Source organism: Coregonus clupeaformis, chromosome 28 (assembly GCF_020615455.1).
Source record: "Coregonus clupeaformis isolate EN_2021a chromosome 28, ASM2061545v1, whole genome shotgun sequence".
NCBI lineage: Eukaryota > Metazoa > Chordata > Actinopteri > Salmoniformes > Salmonidae > Coregonus > Coregonus clupeaformis.
This window is the reverse complement of record NC_059219.1, coordinates 16,018,403-16,041,613: the sequence shown is the minus strand read 5'-3', so window position 1 is coordinate 16,041,613 and position 23,211 is coordinate 16,018,403. Positions and strand designations below refer to the sequence as shown.

Below are 23,211 nucleotides of genomic sequence, written 5' to 3'. Positions count from 1 at the left end.
CGGGGAGCTGTTGTTGGGGATTAATTGCCTCGGGAATTCGAACCAGCGACATTTCACTTACTGGTCCAACGCTCTTAACCGCCTTGCTACCTGCCACCCCTGTGTAGCGTAGTACAGAGTAAAGTGGTTTGTTAGGCCATCACCATTAACCGCTGCATTACATTTTAATGTGACCTGCACAAGGACTGGCAGGTTTGCTCTAGTAGGAATGGGCTTGATATGATGGAATAGGACTGAAACTGTAGCCTTACATTAGTTTCCTTTACACACACACACACGCACACACACTTAATTCCACTATTTTAGCTTCATACGCTTTGTGGCTGTAGAGCCATTAAGCCACGGGGACACTGATACTGCTGTAGTCAATATCTACTGTCTATGCTATGGTGTGTATGCATTTATGTTTCATATGATGTATGTCAATAAACAAGCTATAGTTTTACATTTACATTTTACATTTTAGTCATTTAGCAGACGCTCTTATCCAGAAATGATTTGATTGTGCATGTAGACCGGTGCATATGCTTACATGTGTTTTTGTGTGTCTGTGTCCGAACCTGCACGTGTGTGTGTATAGATCGGAGCGTGGTGGGGAGTGTGTGAGCCCCAGTGTTAACATGATTGCGAATGACAAAATGTCAACCTGGGTTTGTTAGGAACATAATGGGGAATCAATAGACACAAGAAAGATGTCAATACTACATGCTATATAGCATTAAGGCTACTGCCCCCCTCTCTCTCTCTCTACTGCTTCCTTCCACAGTATAGTTCTCTCTCTCTCTCTCCCCTATCTTTTCTTCCCTCCCTCCGTCTCTTCCTCTATCTGTCTGTGTGTGTGTGTGTGTGTGTCTGTGTGTGTGTGTGTGTGTGTGTGTACGTGTGTGTTCTGTTATTAGATTGCAGTATGATGGGCCCACAGTCAGTCGTCAGTAATGCTGTGCTCTAGTCTGGTCTGGTGGCAGAATGCTGCTAGTCATAATGAAAACAGACATGTGGATGTTACAGAGCTCTCTATTATGGCATCACACAGATGCTCTTGACATGGATAACCTCCCTCACTGCCCCCAGTAGAGGATGTCTGAGTCAAGATCTCTGTTCACGTGAAGAAAATGTGCAGTACACCATACACAGGGAATGCAGTGTGTGTGTGCTTGTGTGTGTGTGTGTGTGTGTGTGTGCTTGTGTGTGTGTGTGTGTGTGTGTGTTGTAGACTCAGACTAATGTAGTACCAATGCTGATGAAGTCCCCCATTAGCAGCAGTCAGTGGTATTGAGTTTCTCCCGCACACACACACACACCCATATGCATGCCACCCCCCACACACACACACACACAATAACACACACACAGCGAGGTATTCTATGTATGGTGGGTCAGTGAGTGTGTCCAGTGAAATACATCCCAGCATTAGTTCTAATCAGAGACAGGGTGAGCAGGCCACTTAATCAGACATATCCCCCTGGGACCAGGGGAGAGAAGGGGGAGGCAGGGTGGAGAGAGGGGGGGTCCAGGCTCTTAATCAACACATCACCAGGAATACCCTCATACATGCTGCTTTTACACCTCTCTCTCTCTCAGATTGAGGGTTGAGTGTGTGTGTTTCTGTGTGTTTGTGTGCGTGTGTGCGTTATGTGTGTGGTCGCGCGTCGTGTGTGTGTTGGTCAACCTCTGATAAGTGTGTGAGGTGAAGGAGAGGCATACACCACATGAGTCCAATCACACAAATCAGAGAAGTCCAGAAACTATTGGAAATCAATTTTCAGCATGTTGACTTGATTGTATGTGGAACACACAGATTTGTTGACTGTTGCCTCTTTAAAAGAAGTAGAAAAAGGAAGAAAGTCATACTAGAGCTGGCCTGTCCCTTATTCTCCCAAATAAATATTTACCCTGAATGAGATTTAGCCGGTTAGATGGATAAATGCAATCATTTTTAATTTTAAAAAATCAATAAGGCCCACCGAGATGACTGAACAAAGATATTGCTGTTTTTCCACTCCGCTGTCTGTTTTGTTGTTGATTGCTGGTGGTTTTCTCTCCTGCCACTGGCCCGTGTGCCGGTGCATTTAGATAATAAAAATACCAATAAAGTCCGGAGTTTTGATTGGGTCCCACCCCCCAGCCCGGCACGGCCTAAATCAGGGGTCCTCCTCTCCATTTCATTTAGCTGATAAGATTTATGATTATGAAGAGGTCCTATTAACCTCTGCGGTTCGTCTGCTGTCCTTCAGTCTATCTGCCTGTGTGTGTGTGTGTGTGTTGGGGGATACTGCTATGTAAGAATGTGTGAGGTGTTGTGGGGAAATTACATTGCTGTATCAGAGAGAGATCTTCGTCAACCATCACCACCCAATGTTGGGCCTTCTCTCACACGCATACACACACACACACACAGCACACACACAAACCTACATCCACACCCACACTGAATATACCAATCGTTTACAAAAAGGGAAAATTCTGCTATTTTTTTCTCTCAACATTTCCTTCTCTCCTTTATCCCCTCTGTCCTTCCTCTCCTCTGTCCTTCTCCCGGCGGGAGTGCGCTGTCCTTGAATTAATCTGTTGTACGCTTCCCTCCTTTCTTTCGTTCTCTCTCTTTTTCCCCTCTCAAACTGTTGTAAGCCTTCCTTCTTCCCCCTCTCATGTCCTCCTAATAGAACATTATCTCCTACGTGCTTTCTCTATTCTACTCATTTTCCTCTACCTATATTTCTGTCTTTCTCTCTCTCAGTTATGGGGAGAGTTGTGGTATTCAGCCTATAGTAGATTCATACAGGTTTTTGAACTGGCCACACTTACATTCACCAGTTGGTTGCCAAGATTAGGAAGGAAAAAATGGGTGAGACCCCTCCTTTTTCTGTACAAGGGGTGCACCCCTTGGTCCCTTTGTCTGTTTGTGAAGTGGGGCTGAGTCGCCGTGCATGGCACCATCTTTTTCACCCTTCTCAATGTCTCTCTCTCTCTCTCTCTCTCTCTCTCTCTCTCTCTCTCTCTCTCTCTCTCTCTCTCTCTCTCTCTCTCTCTCTCTCTCTCTCTCTCTCTCACCCCCCCTCACTCTCCTCTGTGGTGTGGGGAGCGACAGCCTGGTTGCCAAAGTGACTGCCGGACACATTAAGGCCTATAAAAGCACGGGCAGCGGTCGCACTCTTAACCGTGAGTCAGAGGTAGTGTATAAAAGTGTGTTTAAATGGTTTTGTGATTACACAGGGACAGCCAGAGATAGAGGTAAATAGCCAGGAAAGAGAGAGAGCGAGAGAGAGATGGGGGGGCTCCATCTTTTCTCTAATAAGAGTGGAAGAAATAAATAATAAAAGAAACGGAACAGATTTGAAAACAAAAATGGACAAAACAAAAATATCCCCTTCCACCACACCCCCCAGGCCCCTCCCCTCTCTTTCACCCCTCGTTCCTAATTGGCCACATGCTGCCTTGAGTGACAGGTGTAATCATCAGTCAAATTATGATGGAGGGAGAGAGGGGTGGAGGCCGGGGGGAGGAAGGAGGGAGAAGTGGAGGGAGAGGAGATTGAATGGAAGGTTCTTTGATCAGACGAAAGGAGGAACGGAGGAGAGGAGCAGAGGAAAAGAGGGGGAGACCAGAGGAACAAATGGAGTTACATGGAGACCTGCTGTCTACACCTGTTGCTCCATTAGACTGCCACACTAGCACATTCTACACAATAGTATGACACTTCATTAACCGGCGACTAGCACTACGATTCAATAGAGACTACAGCCATTATACACTAACAGCAAACACAGAGTTCTACCACCACTACTCAAACACGGCGCTGTACAATGTCACCATAGAAATCCACAATAGTAACCTGTAGTACATATCAAGCTTGGGCGTGGCGATACAGTATACCCAAACTCTTTGATTTCCATCAACCAAGTTAAATTAAAGATGTCAGAGTATTTCAGTAGTCTTAGTGAGCCCCAACCTGAGCTCATCCTAATGAGGTTTACAGTAATTAGGAGTTGTAGTGAGAGAGGACTTTGATCCCTGCTCTGTGCAGTGGTATTAGCGGTACTTATTAGCAGCTTATGAGCTAGTGTGGCCATGCTCTCTCTCTCTCTCTCTCTCTCTCTCTCTCTCTCTCTCTCTCTCTCTCTCTCTCTCTCTCTCTCTCTCTCTCTCTCTCTCTCTCTCTCTCTCTCTCTCTCTCTCTCTCTCTCTCTCTCTCTCTCTCTCTCTCTCTCTCTCTCTCTCTCTCTCTCTCTCTCTCTCTCTCTCTCTCTCTCTCGCTCACTCTCTCTCTGTCCTCTCTCTCTAGTCAGATCCTATTAGGCAGCTGAACATACACGCTGAATTGGGAACAGGGAGATTAGGAAACTACACACACACACATATTATTTTTTCTTTTGAGAAAATATTCCTCTAACTCTAACATTATCGCTGTAAATACCCCTCTCTCTCTCTTTCTTTAATTCTCTCTACATAACACTTCCTCTTCCCTCTCTTCCTCCGTTTCTCCCTGTCTTCTCCTCTCTCTCTCCCACGATGAAGTGATTATTGAGAAAATGTTGCAGTGTTCAGCGCTCGTTGATGAAGTCTGCCTTTGTCTGTCTGTATTGCCCTGTCGCAACCAGGACACCGCTTATAGCAAAATCAATACACAGAGTAGGAGAGAGAGAGCGAGAGAGAGAGACAGATAGAAAGTGAACGATTGATGGAGAGAGAACCCCCCTCACCTCCCATTATCCCACACATTGTTAGTATCAGTAGTCTACCATCAATGTTGATACAATTAGTATATCGAATAGAAAATCACTGTCAGTAGCACTGTTTTTATGGTCAATGTAATGTTAGCCTCTTGTGTCTAGATCAGTGTGTGTGTTACATACAGTTGAAGTCATTAAAACTCGTTTTTCAACCACTCCACACATTTCTTGTTAACAAACTATAGTTTTGGCAAGTCGGTTAGGACATCTACTTTGTGCATGACACAATACATTTTTCCAACAAATGTTTACAGACAGATTATTTCACTTATCATTCACTGTATCACAATTCCAGTTGGTCAGAAGTTTACATACACTAAGTTGACTGTAACTTTAAACAGCTTGGAAAATTCCAGAAAATGATGTCATGGCTTTAGAAGCTTCTGATAGGCTAATTTCACATAATTTGAGTCAATTGGAGGTGTACCTGTGGATATATTTCAAGGCCTACCTTCAAACCCAGTGCCTCTTTGCTTGACATCATGGGAAAATCAAAAGAAATCAGCCAAGACCTCAGAAAGAAAATGGTAGACCTCCACAAGTCTGGTTCATCCTTGGGAGCAATTTCCCAAACGCCTGAAGGTACCACGTTCATCTGTACACACAATAGTACGTAAGTATAAACACCATGGGACCACGCAGCCGTCATACCGCTCAGGAAGGAGACACATTCTGTCTCCTAGAGATTAACGTACTTTTTGTGCGAAAAGTGCAAATCAATCCCAGAACAACAGCAAAGGACCGTGTGAAGATGCTGGAGGAAACAGGTACAAAAGTATCTATATCCACAGTAAAACAAGTCCTATATCGAACATAACATGTAAGGCCCTCAGCAAGGAAGAAGCCAATGCTCCACAACCGGCATAAAAGCCAGACTACTGTTTGCAACTGCATGGGGACAAAGATCGTACTTTTTGGAGAAATGTCCTCTGGTCTGATGAAACAAAAATAGAACTGTTTGGCTATAATGACCACCGTTATGTTTGGAGGAAAGGGGGTTGCTTGCAAGCCGAAGAACACCATCCCAACTGTGAAGCACAGGGGTGGCAGCATCATGCTGTGGGAGTGCTTTGCTGCAGGAGGGACTGGTGCACTTCACAAAATAGATGGCATCATGAGGAAGGAAAATGATGTGGATATATTGAAGCAACATCTCAAGACATCAGTCAGGAAGTTAAAGCTTGGTCGCAAATGGGTCTTCCAAATGGACAATGACCCCAAGCATACTTCCAAAGTTGTGGCAAAATGGCTTAAAGACAACAAAGTCAATGTATTGGAGTGACCATCACAAAGCCCTGACCTCAATTCTATAGAAAATGTGTGGGCAGAACTGAAAAAGCGTGTGCGCAGCAAGGAGGCCTACAAACCTGACTCAGTTACACCAGCTCTTTCAGGAGGAATGGGCCAAAATTAACCCAACTTATTGTGGGAAGCTTGTGGACGCCTACCGAAACGTTTGACCCAAGTTAAACAATTTAAAGGCAATGCTACCAAATACTAATTGAGTGTATGTCAACTTCTGACCCACAGGAATGTGATGAAAGAAATAAAAGCTGAAATAAATAATTCTCTCTACTATTATTCTGATGTTTCACATTCTTAAAATAAAGTGGTGATCCTAACTGACCTAAGCCAAGGAATTTTTACTAGGATTAAATGTCAGGAATTGTGAAAAACTGAGTTTAAATGTATTTGGCTAAGGTGTATGGAAACTTCCGACTTCAACTGTATCTGTCCAGTGTGGCCTTGGTGTTGTGGTGGTGTGGATGCTAGGAGGACAGGACTCTATCAGTGGGATGATCTGCCATGTGTATGTATGAGCTCACCTCTCCCTGCCTCCACTCCCCAGTGGGACCAAGTGTGCGGGGAGGAGGAGGGGAAGGAGGAATGGGGAGCATGGAGAGGAGGGGGCTGTTGTGTGAGAGAGGCACAGCTGGGAAATTAGAAATGCCCCCCCCACACACACCTTAACTCACACATACGATACACGCACACAAACATACACATTCCTGATCCCCATCTCTTTATCCTCCCCTCAGGAAGAAGAAGGGAGAGGGGGATGAAGGGAAGGGAGGGAGAAGGGACAGATACGGGCATTAAAATTCATGGCTTTTTTTTCTTTTTCTGCTGAAAATCAATAGTGTTTACTATGAATGAGAGGAACAGTGGACAACAGCAGTGCCCGGGGTAGAGGGAGGGAGAGGGAAAAGGAGGAGGAGGAAGGGGGGATAGAGGGAGAGGTAGGGAGGAGGAGGGTTGACTTTATTACTATAAGCAGAGTCACCAAAGGCCAAGGTTAAAGACCGGTGTGCGCAGGGAGAGATAGAGGGATAGAGAGAGAGAGAGAGAGAGAAAGGCATTGACTATAAATATGGATACAGAGAGAGAGATACTCTAATACATATTTACAGTGTTCTCTCACTAACTCACTCAATCAAAAATATGTCACACAATTCTAAAGTGACTTCTGATTCAGTCGGTCTCCCACTTTCTTTTCAACGTTTTTCTCCCTCTTGAATGCTTCTTCTCCCCTATTTTTTAGCCTGCACATTTCTCAAATCAAATCAAATTGTATTTGTCACATGTGCCGAATATAACGGGTGTAGACTTTACCCTGAAATGCTTGCTTAGGAGCTCTTCCCACTGATGGCGAACAGGGAAACTGGACATGTTTTGCTGAATGAAAGATTTGTGTTGGGTGGTTGCACATTGTGTTTTTTTGTGTTGTGCTGGGTAGGTGCTCTGCACGGGGATAGGGTGTGCGTGCATGCATGAGTGTGATGAAATAATGTTGAGTAAATTCATGCATTATGGAGGGAGCAGGCGGGCGACAGAGAGCGGCTGAATGTGAATGGCTGCCTGCCATGCACTAAGAGTTCAGGGCCAATCTCACCATGCTGCTCCGACATTACCATAGATCTACATTACCACAGATCTACATTACCATAGATCTACATTACCATAGATCTACATTACCAGTCTCACCCTGAAAGGCAATATATGTATTATTCCGCATTTGATATTGATCAGATATTATATTATGCATACCAAATATATATTGCTTACATATAAAGTAGGCAGGCTATTTGATAGGTACAGTATATGATGGAGCTTTGATAGTGTGTTGCTTTGTTTTGAAGGTGGAGGGAGTTGGAGTTTTAGAGAGTTGGAGACTTCATAAGTGTGGGTACAGATATAGGTGAAAAGAGTTGTGTATGTCTGCGTCTGAACTGGCAGGGTGAACTGAAGTTTACTCAGGTCAAAAAGGCACACAGTACTTGTCTGTGTGCATGACTGGATGTCAGCAGCTCTGTGTGTGTGTGTGTTTGGCCTCGCTCCAGTGCATCAATAAACCAGAGCGTAGTTTGAGAGTCAGTGAGTGATGTTTAACTACCGTTCCTCAAGGAACCTCGCAGCACTTTCAGGCGCCACAAGAGGGCCACAGGCCAGGGGGATCTGGGGAGACAGTGACCAGTACAGGGGAGGGAGGGCCAGCACTCAGGAGAGACCAGTATTTGGGTTCATAGAGGTATACAGGTATGCTTTATTTCCCCTCTCCTCTCCCACGTTCTCTGTTCTCTCTTTCTTCTTTATTCATGTATTTCACCCTGCCCTCTATTCATATGCCAACTTTCCATTTCCCTCTTTCTTCCGCTCTTGAATTTTTCGCCTCCCCTTTTTTCTTTGCCCTCTCCACTTCTTACTAATTTATCCTACTCTCTCTCTCTCTCCCCCTCTCTCTCTCTCTCTCTCTCTCTCTCTCTCTCTCTCTCTCTCTCTCTCTCTCTCTCTCTCTCTCTCTCTCTCTCTCTCAGTAGTCTGTTCCCTTAGCGACCGTTTCCAAGGTGCCCATTCCCAAGGGCTGTGGGAGGGATTCTGTGATGACAGGCATGCATAACTATACACCTGTAATCCCTGCAGCTCTCTCTCTCCTCCTTTCTCTCTATTCTACCATTCTTCTTCTTTCTTTCTTTCTTTCTTTCTTTCTTTCTTTCTTTCTTTCTTTCTTTCTTTCTTTCTTTCTTTCTTTCTTTCTTTCTTTCTTTCTTTCTTTCTTTCTTTCTTTCTTTCTTTCTTTCTTTCTTTCTTTCTTACAGTATTATTATTTACCACTGCTTCAATCTACCCTTTTTGAACTGTCTTGACAGAATGGAATTAAATTGCCAGTAGGAAAATCCCTCAATGTGTCTGAAAATACAATGTTGCTTTATTGTTACAACCAGACTTGTAATGTTTTACAATATCTTTTCAATAGCTATTGGGAGGGGAGGACAGTTGAAATGGCTTCTATTCACAATGTACAGAACCCCTACATCTGCACCATGTTTAAAAGGTCATTTGTCAAACCTGACATTTTGTGCCCTTACCTAAAGGTCGGCTCAATAATCCTTCTCGCTTTCTGACCCATTGTTTTATCTATGTGTGTTTTTGTGTTTTAGTATAAAGTTGGCTGATAACTTTTTTTCAGTAGTAAGTGATCTGGCAAAAGCACTCTTCTCCAACCTCAGTCAGTGTATCACTTAAAAATGTTGAAGGACAGATGCCTCATCCAAACCAAGCCCGTTGCATTTCAACTTGCATGTCTGTGTGCGTGTGGGTTGGTGAGCATACTTCTGACGCCATGCCGAGGGTCGGGGTTGCCTGGTGATGGGGTCGGCGTCTGTAGAAATGTGAGGGTTAACAGGAAGTGTGTGCATGTGTGTAGTAGGAAGATGTGTGTGGTAGGAGGAGGTTTTCACTCAGTGTTTGTTGTCGCCCCTCTGTTCTCCTTTTGTTCCTCTGACATTCCTCCATTTTGTTTTTGTGTCACGGAGGATTGAACCAAAAGAGGCCCCACAGCAACACCCCCACTTCCACACCCCCTGTCATGTTCAAATCTCTCTCTCTCTTCTCTCTCTCTCTCTCTCTCTCTCTCTCTCTCTCTCTCTCTCTCTCGCTCTGTCATACTTTCTCTCAGGGAAGGTGACCAAAAGCTTGCTCAATTAACTTAGAGGGACATTTTTATAGCCTTGACTTTCTCAACTCTCTCTGTCTCTATTGATCTAGTCATAGTTTTCTCAGACTCTCTCAGTACTGGCCCCGCTCTAATCAATACAGATAATTGTCTGCTCTCTCTCTCTCTCGATGCCAAACATAGACCGCTCCCTCCTCCTCTCTCTCTCTCTCTTTTTTATCAATGAACCCTGGTCTTCCCTCGTTCCCACCCCCCCAGTCGGGGATTCCCTCCCCTAATAACAGGAGATAACCTGCTTTCTTAACTGATTTTCACCACCCTCCCTCCCTCCCTCTCCCTCTTTCATCGATTACCGTGAGAGTTTGCCCTGCCCGCCCCGCCTGCCCTACAGATGTTAACACACTATACGGTGGTGTTGTGGTTTTAGTTCTGTTCGATCCATTTCCACCGCGCCTGTGTGGGTGGGGTTGTTCACCATGGTTCTCTGGTGGGTCTCAGTCAGGAATCCACTTTATACACAACAGGAAGACCAGTGACCCCTGTAACAACCACACAATCTGCAATGTTCTACCCAGGCCTGCCCAGGCCTATTGATGATGATAGTCACCTAGGAGAGATCTTATTCAGTAGCTTCATGCACTCAGGCCATACCTTAGAGCCGGGTTGTCAAACTCATTTTGCCCGGTGGCCGTATCGTTCTTCAACGAGGTCCGGGGGGGCCGCACTGAACATTTGTTATATATCCTCGCAGTCAAAATGTGCAAAATATTTTCTTCTATCCATAGTTTTTTGCTCCCTGACTGTCTAGCTTCCATTTCGGTGATTATCACACAGTCAAGTGTGAATGTAGGTCCATTATCATTTCTACACAGTTTCCATTTGGTTTTAGTCATTTAAAATTATATTGAGTTCTTAAAAAAACATAATACTCAAACCACCCACGGGCCAGATTGGACCCCCTCAGGCCGTATGTTTGACACACCCCTGCCTTAGAGGTTCCCATGGCCAGAGTTTGGTGCTATAATAATAACATTACTATAATGCTATAACATTGGATTGTCCTTTGTAGCGGTCTTCTGGTGCCAACACAGAACCCCTTTAAAAATCTAACTCTCAAACCAACATTTAAATTTCAGCTTCAGGAATTTTACTTTCAAAATGTTGCCTTCCCAACCAGTGAATTTATCTTGACTTGAGCACATGCAGGGAAGTCACTACTAACTGATGAATCATTCACAGATACAAGTGAAAAAGAGTTGGACTTGGTGCTGCATATATTCTCACCCCCCCCACACACACAAAATAGACTAGTGTATGTTCAATAAAACATTCAGTCACCATATTAGGTCTAGGTCTACATGTGTGAATGTATTCATGTCAGTAGCAGACATCTACTCCCCTAGTGTGCGTGTGCTTGTGTGTGTGTGTGTGTGGATACACTTATCACTGAACACAAAGACATACATCCACCACACAGCTAGGACTTAATATAAAAGCTGGAGGAAATCTAGGCTTACTGTTTATTCAAATAGCACATATATCTTTTCATATTTTCCACACAGAGATTGCTCAGGTGATAGTGTGTGTTGGTCATGTCAACCAAGCAGCAAGTGTGATGATGAATTTGAACTGGATGAAAACACTGCAGACTTCTTCACATTGTAAAACTAAAAACTGTTATATTGTGAGAATAGTGAATAGAAAGCGGTAGCTAGCTAAGTTGATTGACAGTGATTATACTGTACCATTTCAAACAGTTCCATTAAGTCTGGAGGCTAGGCTCAGGTTTACATATGTGTGTGTGATCAGTCAGCCTAAGTAGGGCTTAGAGAGAGCCAGCAGGACAGGAGAGGTGAGGAGCATCGCTCTGGGGGGAGACAACAGAGGACTCTCCCCCCCGGGGAATAGTGGACCCTCACCCCCTCACCCTCCAGCCCTCTGGTCATGGACTTGAACCCGGTGTCCCTAAAGGCAATCTGTTCCGCTCCTTAGTGACATGTGAAGCGCCACGCATGTCCTTAATGGATAAACAGACTGGAGCTGTTCCTCTGTTTGACAGGTTGGTTCTGACCGGTTGGTTCTGACCGGTTGGTTCTGACCAGTTGGTTCTGACCGGTTGGTTCTGACCAGTTGGTTCTGACCAGTTGGTTCTGACCGGTTGGTTGGTTCTTTCCATACGGAGGAAAGAAAATAGGGATTTGGAATCTGTTGGTTTATATAATCGTATTCTGGAGTTGAATTGTAGAAGGATACTGCATGAAAATGAATAAAGCATCTACATGGGCTTTAGAGAAACATACCGTACCCAGGGTCATTATGTAGTTTCTGTGTGTGTGTGTGTGTGTGTGTGTGTGTGTGTGTGTGTGTGTGTGTGTGTGTGTGTGTGTGTGTGTGTGTGTGTGTGTGTGTGTGTGTGTGTGTGTGTGTGTGTCTGTGTGTGTGTGTGTGTGTGAATTATGCATGTTAGGGCATGCTCATTCTTCACTTTTGAAATAAATAATTCTCACCTGCCTCAGAGAGAAATAAAGGTATTGAAGGAGTATGGAAACATGGAGAGGAGAGGAGAGGAGGAGGCAAGGACCATTATATAAAAAGATTGAGGAGAGGAGGAAGGGATGGGTGGGTGATATATTCTCCTGTCTTTTTAAAAATATTTATGCATCTTTCTTTTGGTTGTTTGTGTTTGTGGAGGATGACTTATCAGATTGAAGCTCCATTCAGGCCTTCAGTCAGCCAGGGGAAGCAGGCAGACGCCTTTCTCTCCTACCCTTTGGAGAATAGGAGCCTTGAATTTGAATTTCAGAGTCAGGGAGCGAGAGAGAGGGAGGAGGGGGTTGAGGTGGGATTTGAAGCAGGCGTCGTTGAGAAAGGGCCAGAAGTGTGCGTCCCTCCCCCTCCCCCCTACTAGGGGCCCCGATCGATACCAACTCAGAGCAATAAAGCTTTCCCCCTGTCATCTCAGCAGAATACAAAGCAGAATGGAGAGAGAGGGAGAGAGAGAGGGAGTGAGCGAAAGAGGGAGTGAGGGAGGGAGAGAGAGAGGGGTGAAAAGCTGTTCCGCTAGCCAGACCAATTTCCTACCCCCCTCAACCCACAACCACCACTCCCGCTCTCCTTCGTTCAATCGCTCTTTCTCTCCTCTCCCAAATGCACACCATGTCCCTGTGCTCAGACTGTAGAAGGCTGATATCGCTCCATTATAACTAGAACAGAATATATCAAGACTACAATGAGACACATTATTCCTCTGATTATCACAGGGAGAGATGGAGAGATGGAGGGAAAGGAGAGGTAAAACATCCAGAGAATTGGATGGATGAATGGTGAGTAAAGAACATGATAGTGGTAGGATAAAGGGAGGGAGAAAAGATGGGACAGAAGGTAAAGGAAGAGGGGGAATAGGGGATGGGGATACATGAGGAAGGATTACACTGAGAGAAAGATGGATGTACTGATAGAGGTAGAGGGGAAAGAGGAATATTGATGAGGAAAAGCAGAATAGAGAGAGGAAGACGGAAAAGGTGAGAGAAAGACAGAGAAAGCACAAAGCATAGAGCGCTAGGCAGAAAGAGAGGGAGAGAGGGGCGGGGGGTCAAACAGCAATCCCTTGAATTGAGAGCCAATTACAGTAATTGTAATCTAGATTCAAAGCAGACAGCTACAGCAGTGATACACACACACACACACACACTACACATTATGTGTAGACACTTAGGCAGACAGACAAAAGACAGGGAGAATGCGTTCTGTTTCCGTATACCTCTGTTGTGTGGATGCTTGTGTGTGAGAGAGGGTCGAGGTGTAAGTGTATTGTTTGTATACCTGTGAATGTGTGTGTGTGTGGCTGTGTTTTCAGTGCGGCACATTCTCTCTCTATTCTTCTCCATTAAATGGCAGCACAGGAGTCAGCCGCCAATCAGCCCTTGTGCTGCAGACAATTTAATAACATTTCTCTATGCTGACCCTCCAACGCTACTGCGTGTGTGTGTGTGTTTCACCTCAATCCGGCACTCAACGCCCCTCTCTCGCACCCTCTACCTTTCCCTCTTTATTTTCCCCTCTGTCTCATTCTCTCCTTTATTGGAAGAACATAGTGTAAATCCTTCATCTCTCGTCTGTTTCTCTACCTTTATTGTCCCCTCTCTCCATCTCCTCCTCTCTGTCTCGCTGCACTCGTTCACCGGGATACCTGCTCTTCTTTCTGTCCTCTTCTCTTTCAGCCCTCTTCTCTGCTAGAACTCACCACTCAATCTATATGTTCTTACATCCCTCTACCATCCTCCCTTCTTCTCTGCTTCCTGTTTGTTTTCGTCTTCCTTTTTCTAGACCATTTTCTTTACCTCATTTATTTTCCTCCTCTCTCTCTCTCGCTCTCTCTCTCTCTCTCTCTCTCTCTCTCTCTCTCTCTCTCTCTCTCTCGTCTGTCTCTCTCTCTCTCTCTCTCTCTCCCTCCTTCCTGCATTTTTCTTTACTGTTATAGCCTCATTTTGCCAACTCTCTCTTTCATCATCTCTCTCTAAATCTCTCTCCCTCTTTCTTTCTCTCTCTCTCTCTCCCTCATCCCGCTCTCCCACCCTCCGCCCTGTGCGTTCCCTGGGGAGGTCAGTAATAATGGTAGTGATGGAGTGAGAGAGGGAGGTGCGATTATTGTCTTGTCGGGAGTCAGACGAATCGATCGGCCCAGAAATATGAGGCGCGAGAAAGAGCCGCTGTGTCAGATACAATAACCACCAGCTCCCGGGGGCTTAGACACACACACACACACACACACACACACACACACACGTTCACTGACGCAAACACACACATTTCATACACTGACCAAACACACACATTCATTTATACAGACAAAAACACAAGCATACACATAAACACATACACACCGACATCCTCTCTTTTTCATTAACACACAAATGTATATATACTCGTTTCTCTCTGAGAACTGACAGGCAGGCAGACAGGATGATCATTCATATGGCTTGATATCAGATATACAGTGACACTTCTTTATTCATAAGTTTTCCTCCACACATGTAGACAAGGACATGACGATAAAATCTCTCACACACTGATCACACACGCATGTATAAACAGAAGTAAACACACGCGCGCGCACACATACACACCGAGACCTTTCGCTGCTGTTGCCTGGCAACGTGTGTCCAATCAAGGTGCAGAGCAGTGTCCAGTGATGTCAGACCTGCTGCTGACCAGCAGAGAGAGAGAGGGAGAGAGAGGTTGTTAGTGTATGTAGTGTAGATGTGGATGCATATGTGTGAAATAGAAAGTTTGAATTTAAAGGAGATTGAAGCTGGTTGGAAAAAAAAGTGGTGTGATGAGAGGAAGAGAGAGAGGGAGATAGAGGTGGGCCTGGTGAAGGTGAAAGAGGAGGAGGATGGAGAGGAAGAGAGAGGTAGAGGTGGGCCTTGTGAAGGTGAAAGAGGAGGAGGATGGAGAGGAAGAGAGAGGTAGAGGTGGGCCTGGTGAAGGTGAAAGAGGAGGAGGAGGGAGAGGAAGAGAGAGGTAGAGGTGGGCCTGGTGAAGGTGAAAGAGGAGGAGGATGGAGAGGAAGAGAGAGGGAGAGGTGGGCCTGGTGAAGGTGAAAGAGGAGGAGGATGGAGAGGAAGAGAGAGATAGAGGTGGGCCTGGTGAAGGTGAAAGAGGAGGAGGACTGAGAGAATGACAGAGAAAGATACTGCACCATCATTTACATTCTTACATGTTAATTAATACAGATGATTTACTATCCAACTGACCATGATATCTCCTCATCCTATAGCCAAGTAATGATAACACTTTCTCTTTCAGTCTACCATTACAGTGATGCTCTGACAGAGTTCTGTCTGTCCAAACTAGCTGGACTGTGAGTGTTATTATCTGAGTCTTGGTAGAGACAGATGTTATCATGTTTTCACCCCCGCTGGTTTCCATACACCACCTAAACCTCTTACACTCCTACCAGTACAGTTTATAACCCTGGAGCTCCACACACACACACACACACACACACACACACACACACACACACACACACACACACGCATACACGTGCACACACACACGCACACGCACACACACACAGTGGTGAGACAAACACACATTGTTGGTCCAACACCAGGGTAAAGATGAGGGATGTGTGTATCTGCTCTGGGCTCCCCCTGTGGTGGCTGTACAATAGAGCTCCAGAGAGATGAATGGTTGAATGGTCCCTGTACTGACCCATTCTGGACACCTCTCCTTCCCTCTCTCTTTATCGCTTTTCCTCTCTCCCCCTCCTTCCCTCCCTCCCCTCCCCTCCCTCTCTCTCTCAGTGACAGCAGAGTGATTGATGTTACTCAGACGGCCCCATCCTCCTCCCTGGGGTCCCACTATCAGATTGTGTGTGTCTGATTTTGTTTTTATTTCTGTGTATGTGTTTTTATACCGTATTAAAATATATATAGTTAAATCGATACAATTTCATGAATAACTGAGTTATTATTAATCAAATACAGCAGTGTGTTGCTGAAATTCCATGAAAGGATCATTTCTTTATTTGCTGTTGTATGTCACTGTATTGGTTCCGAATCATTATGTTATTATATAACATCTGTGATATTGTGTCACCCAAATAAGGGCGACTTACCCCAGCATCCTCAGATTAGCCAGAAGGGAGTGTCACTGGGTCTGGTTGTCATGGTAACCAAGGCTTAGACTTCCTCAAAGGCAGGAAGGACCCCCTTATCCCTGAACATGACACACACACACACACACACACACACACACACACCACACACACACACAGGGGAGAGGAGGGATGGTGGTAGTAGGGCCACGGCCAAATCCAGTCTGCCCAGACGACCTCTGACCCATAGACACACCCCCTCCCCTCACGCAGTCTGTCACTGTCTCTGGACAACCATGACTGCTGGTGTCAACACCTTTTACCACACATGCACATACACACACACGCAAACTTGAGAGCTCTCCATCGATAGTTTTTGAATTAGTGAAGAATGAGAGAGAGAGAGAGAGAGAGAGAGGAGAGAGAACGAAAGAAAGGGAGAGGAAGGGGGGAGGAGGGGGCACAGTTCCCTCTTCTTGGCCTTGGAAGGATGCTACCTGCATCTGTTAGTGGAATTGATTGTCAATACTGCCCCCATGTGGCTGACTCATGCTACTTCAGAGAAACCCATATTTCCGCTGTAGTTGTGAACTCAAACTGGTTGGTCAGCGGTAGTGCTGCACTTACTCAATTTTTCCTCTGTTGGAGGAGTGGGGCTGAGTGGTGAGAGAGGTTGTGGTTTGTGGGGATGTTGTGATGGCTCACATCTCCCACCTCATGTGACAGCGAGACCTATAACAGAGACACAATCTGAGTAGGTAGAACCGACAAATATAATGAAAACTGTTGAGCATGTAGATGACATATTTGGTAACACTTGACTTAAAGTCTACAGCAGGTATAATGCTATATCACTTGTTATAAGCATGTATTAGCCTTTGTAATGTATTATTGTATGGTATATGATGTGTTACGTCTCTAACTGGCCAGGTAGTGCACTGCAAAACATTTAGATCTCACCTAGATATCTCTTAGAATGCATTGACTTGACGTCTTACCAAGGTAAATTATCTTAGGGCACAGGCAGATAATTATGCTGATTTTAACCTAAAAAAGGCTTGATCCAAGTGGGGTAAGATACATGATCTTATTTCAAGATATTTGATCTTAATAAGACATCTTACCAAGACAAATGATCTTAGTGTACTGGCATTTTGCTTACTTTAACCTACAAAAGGCTTGACACAAGTCAGTCTCAGAATATCTTAAAACAAGACAAATGATCTTGATGCATTTCCTGGGTAAGCAACATCAACTTGAAACAAGTAAATGCATTTTCTGGGTGAGCGAGATCAACTCAAAACAAGTAATTTTCACTTAAGTATCTCAATACAATACAAAAAATCTAGGTAGAATTGAAATGTTTTGCAGTGTGACTGCGGTAGTGTCAGCCGTAGGGTTGTTTTTCTCTGAGCTGTGAGTGACAGTTTCCAGCTACACTGTCACTTTCCACTGATGTCTTCCCCCTCTTCTTTCTCCTCTATGTCTTAGATCTCATTCTCTCCCACTCTTTAACCTCACGTGTCCCCCTTTCTCTTTCTTCCTGACCCCACTTCCTACTCTTTTTTTTGTTTACTTCCTCTTCTCTCTCTCTCTCTCTCTCTCTCTCTCTCTCTCTCTCTCTCTCTCTCTCTCTCTCTCTCTCTCTCTCTCTCTCTCTCTCTTTCTGTCAGGATGTGGGGAGGGGGTGGGGCATGTGTGGGGGCGTGGACAACAAGAGGGAGGGAGAATGATTTGTATCACTCCTCTGTTGGGTCGAGTGAGTGAGTGAGTGAGTGAGAGAGAAAGAGAGAGAGAGAGAGAGAGAGTGTGTGAGAAAGAAAGAAGAGGCCACACACACTCAGACATTTGACCAGGACAGTAGCTCTAGCAGTGATGGACTTCTGCAGTATGTGGTTGCCAGGTGAGTGTCTGTGCCTCTCTCTGCCTTCATTAGCACAGCCCAATTAAGCTCGCCGTGTGTGTGTTTCTGTGTGTGTGTGTGTGCATCTGTCTGTCTGTGTGTGTGTGTGTGTGTGTGTGTCTGGGCTGAGCCAGTTGATTAGCACCGCTGGGTCTAACGAGCATGGCTAATTAGAGCACATCAAAGAGAGGGCGATGGATGGAGGGAGGTGAGGAGAGGATGGAGGGAGGAGAAGATGGAGGGAGGAGAGGAAGGAGGTGTGGATGTCTGTCGTAGGCAGAGAGAAAGGTCAGACATGTCTCTCCAGGGTGGACAGGGATGCAGTGTGTGTGTGTGTGCGTGTGTTTTCTGTACAAGTATTTGCTATCTCTTATCCATCCCTTGTCATTACAACTGTTTAAACAGAGAACCTAAAGGTACACTTGAGTTATGTGTCCTACATAACAGCATTAGAAGTGGTCTTCAGCTACATATAGATGGTAATGTTTTAATGTTAAATGACGACGTGATAGAAATAGTTTCTCAAAAATACATTCACAGGAAGTGATTCATCAATAACAGAAACATCTATCAACCAATGTCAATAGTATTACTGAATGTCATGAATAACCAGGTGTAGATAACATCACAGAGAACCATTTACGGTATGTGCGTGCATATTCATTTGATGGGAATGATTCATGTGATGAAGCATCTTGTGTCACTTCTCACATCGACGTGGACATTGATGAATAGAGCTTTTTAAAATCAACCCCCCTGTACATTCCTGTACCATGGTGACGGGATGACACATCATATTATGGGGTCCATGTAGTAAAGAACGAGGTTACTCAGGTGAACTACAGTGTCTCATCTAGGCTTTGTATTACACACAGACAACACAGTTCATTGTCAGTATTCATTGTGAATATGCCAGTCATAATGTTAGGGTTTCAGTGTGCCGTTTGTTAACTGCACAGGATTATCACACCTGCCAGAGTGTCCAATGACTGTACAGTGTTTTCATTGAATGATTACATAGCAATAGTGAAATATGAATGGAAAGTTTAAAAGTTTCATCAGGAGACTTCATTTCCCAGACCCCCCCCCCTTGGCGCCAGAGTGATCTCCTTAAGCAGGAAATGAAGGTTCAGTTGATGTCAGTTTCACCCAGTATACCCCTGGGAGAACACACCATAGAAACAGAACACATAGAACATGTCATGAAAAGGCATATCATGCTGTGCACTATGCAACCGTATACAGCAGTATACTTTACAGTTTGAGAGACTGTCCTATCTTGACATCCATTTCTATGGCACATACATACATATATTGGTTGAGTGGTGGTAAGGCTTCTGAGAATAGCTTCTCTGCTTCCAACTGCAGCAAGAGGAGAGACTATAAAGGCTGATACGTATCAGTAGTAATGTGTTTTACAGTAGGGCAATTAATATGGCAGTTTGATGTAATCAGAGAGAATGTTGCCAGTGGTGCGATAGTACCATAATATGGGCCTACTGAGCCGTTCCTTATGTATCAGAGTGAAGGTAACAATGTATCAGATGGATCTAAACCACCACCAGAAAGCTTCAGCTACTACAGTTTTGCCACTGTCACACGATAGGTGCACATGTTAGTATTATTACAGCAACTATAGTATGACGTGTGTGTGTGTGTGTGTGTGTGTGTGTGTGTGTGTGTGCGTGCGTGTGTGTGCGTGCGTGCGTGCGTGTGCGTGCGTGTGCGTGCGTGTGCGTGCGTGCATGTGTGTGTGCTAGTAGGGCGGCAGGTAGCCTAGCGGTTAAGAGCGTTGGGCCAGTAACCGAAAGGTTGCTGGTTCGAATCCGCGAGCCGACTAGGTGAAAAATCTGCCCTTGAGCAAGGCACTTAACCCTAATTGCTCCTGTAAGTCGCTCTGGATAAGAGCGTCTGCTAAATGACTCAAATGTAAGTTTGTATGTCCCAATGTGTTGTGCGACAGTGCGTGTCAGTGTGTATGAGAAAGCAGTAGAGTAATATTAATAGTTACACTGACAGTAAGTGTTGGGTTTAGCACTCTGTGTTCAAGCTGGTGTGAGCTAGGGGAAGTAGAGGGGGGGGAAGTGAGAGAGACATACATCACACCATGATGCACTAGCTGTTCTCCAGGCTACTGTATATACACTACTAACCTCATATACTACCCTCACTACATACAGTGCCTTGCAAAAGTATTCATCCCCCTTGGTGTTTTTCCTATTTTGTTGCATTACAACCTGTAATTTAAATGTTTATTTGGATTTCATGTAATGGACATACACAAAATAGTCCAAATTGGTGAAGTGAAATGAAAAAAATAACTTATTTCAAAAAATTCTAAAAAATAAATTACGGAAAAGTGGTGCGTGTATTCACCCCCTTTGTTATGAAGCCCCTAAATAAGATCTGGTACAACCAATTACCTTCAGAAGTCACATAATTAGTTAAATAAAGTCCACCTGTGTGCAATCTAAGTGCCACATGATCTCAGCATATATACACCTGTTCTGAGAGGCCCCAGAGTCTGCAACACCACTAAACAAAGGGGCACCACCAAGCAAAACGGCACCATGAAGACCAAGGAGCTCTCCAAACAGGTCAGGGACAAAGTTGTGGAGAAGTACAGATCAGGGGTTTGGTTATAAAAAAACATCCGAAACTTTGAACATCCCACGGGGCACCATTAAATCCATTATTAAAAAATGGCACCACAACAAACCTGCCAAGAGGGCCGCCCACCAAAACTCACGTACCAGGCATGGAGGGCATTAATCAGAGAGGCAACAAAGAGACCAAAGATAACCCTGAAGGAGCTGCAAAGCTCCACAGCGAGAGATTGAGTATCTGTGCATAGGACCACTTAAGCCGTACACTTCACAGAGCTGGGCTTTACAGAAGAGTGGCCAGGAAAAAGCCATTGCTTAAAGAAAATAAATAAGCAAACGCATTTGGTGTTCACCAAAAGGCATGTGGGAGACTCCCCAAACATATGGAAGAAGGTACTCTGGTCAGATGAGACTAAAATTGAGCTTCTTGGCCATCAAGGAAAACGCTATGTCTGGCGCAAACCCAACACCTCTCATCACCCCGAGAACACCATCCCCACAGTGAAGCATGGTGGTGGCAGCATCATGCTGTGGGTATGGTTTTCATCGGCAGGGACTGGGAAACTGGTCAGAATTGAAGGAATGATGGATGGCGCTAAATACAGGGGAAATTCTTGAGGGAAACCTGTTTGTCTTCCAGAGATTTGAGACTGGGACGGAGGTTCACCTTCCAGCAGGACAATGACCCTAAGCATACTGCTAAGGCAACATTCGAGTGGTTTAAGGGGGAACCATTTTAAATGTCTTGGAATGGCCTAGTCAAAGCCCAGACCTCAATCCAATTGAGAATCTGTGGTATGACTTAAATATTGCTGTACACCAGTAGAACCCATCCAACTTGAAGGAGCTGGAGCAGTTTTGCCTTGAAGAATGTGGAGGGGTGAATAGTTATGCACACTCAAGTTTTATGTTTTTTTGTCTTATTTCTTGTTTGTTTCACAATACAACATATTTTGTATCTTCAAAGTGGTAGGAATGTTGTGTAAATCCAATTATACAAACCCCCCAAAAATCCATTTTAATTCCAGGTTGTAAGGCAACAAAATAGGAAAAATGCCAAGGGGGTGTATACTTTCGTAAGCCACTACATATCACTAACACTGTTTTCCCACATTACACTACATACTGTATCACTAACACTGTCTTCCCACATTACACTACATATCACTAACACTGTCTTCCCACATTACACTACATATCACTAACACTGTCTTCCCACATTACACTACATACTGTATCACTAACACTGTCTTCCCACATTACACTACATACTGTATCACTAACACTGTTTTCCCACATTACACTACATACTGTATCACTAACACTGTCTTCCCACATTACACTACATATCACTAACACTGTCTTCCCACATTACACTACATACTGTATCACTAACACTGTCTTCCCACATTACACTACATATCACTAACACTGTCTTCCCACATTACACTACATATCACTAACACTGTCTTCCCACATTACACTACATATCACTAACACTGTCTTCCCACATTACACTACATACTGTATCACTAACACTGTCTTCCCACATTACACTACATATCACTAACACTGTCTTCCCACATTACACTACATACTGTATCACTAACACTGTCTTCCCACAGTACACTACATATCACTAACACTGTCTTCCCACATTACACTATATACTGTATCACTAACACTGTCTTCCCACATTACAGTACATATCACTAACACTCTTCTCACATTACACTATATACTGTATCACTAACACCGTCTACCCACATTACACTACATATCACTGTCTTCCCACATTACACTACATATCACTAACACTGTCTTCCCACATTACACTATATACTGTATCACTAACACCGTCTTCCCACATTACACTACATATCACTAACACTGTCTTCCCACATTACACTACATATCACTAACACCGTCTTCCCACATTACACTACATATCACTAACACTGTCTTCCCACACTACACTACATAATGTATCACTAACACGGTCATCTCACAAACAGACCTGAAACTCTTTGAGGTGTGCTCAATTTAGCTTGTAGTTTGCACTTTTGTGACTACTCCATTGGTTCCATTGTGGATTCATTGAATTGCTTCCTCATATCTGAGTTGTTCGGACTAAATTAAGATGTGGAGAAAGTCCATCTATTTTAGACCCTGTGTCTGCAGAAAAAAAAAACTCCTGACTGTCACAAGTACTGTACTGCCCCTGCCTTCCTCTGTTCTGTGTTAACCAGCCTGGATATAGCTAGTTCAGACATCTGGGCCTCAATGGCCTCACCACTATTGGTTTTCATTGGTTTGGTTTAACTGATTCAGACCTGTGTTTCCAGGCAACTGGATTCTCTGGCCAATCAACAACATTAGTCAATCATTTAACTACTGGGGAGAAAGAAAACCCA

The 23,211-nt window shown here is 44.5% G+C and overlaps 1 protein-coding gene across 8 annotated transcripts in view; it reads left to right on the top strand.

The window, feature by feature from the left end:
* LOC121542890 (POU domain, class 2, transcription factor 2) overlaps positions 1-23,211 on the top strand; it is a 36,333-nt gene that overhangs the window by 2,375 nt on the left and 10,747 nt on the right. The window contains exon 1 of one of the 8 annotated variants that reach the window (XM_045208641.1): positions 18,101-18,191. The exons of the other annotated variants lie outside the window; for them this stretch is intronic. Coding sequence (XP_045064576.1) covers positions 18,164-18,191 — 28 coding nt within the window. The 5' untranslated portion in view covers positions 18,101-18,163. Of the gene's footprint in view, positions 1-18,100; positions 18,192-23,211 lie in introns of those variants that run through there. 8 annotated transcript variants of the gene reach the window in all.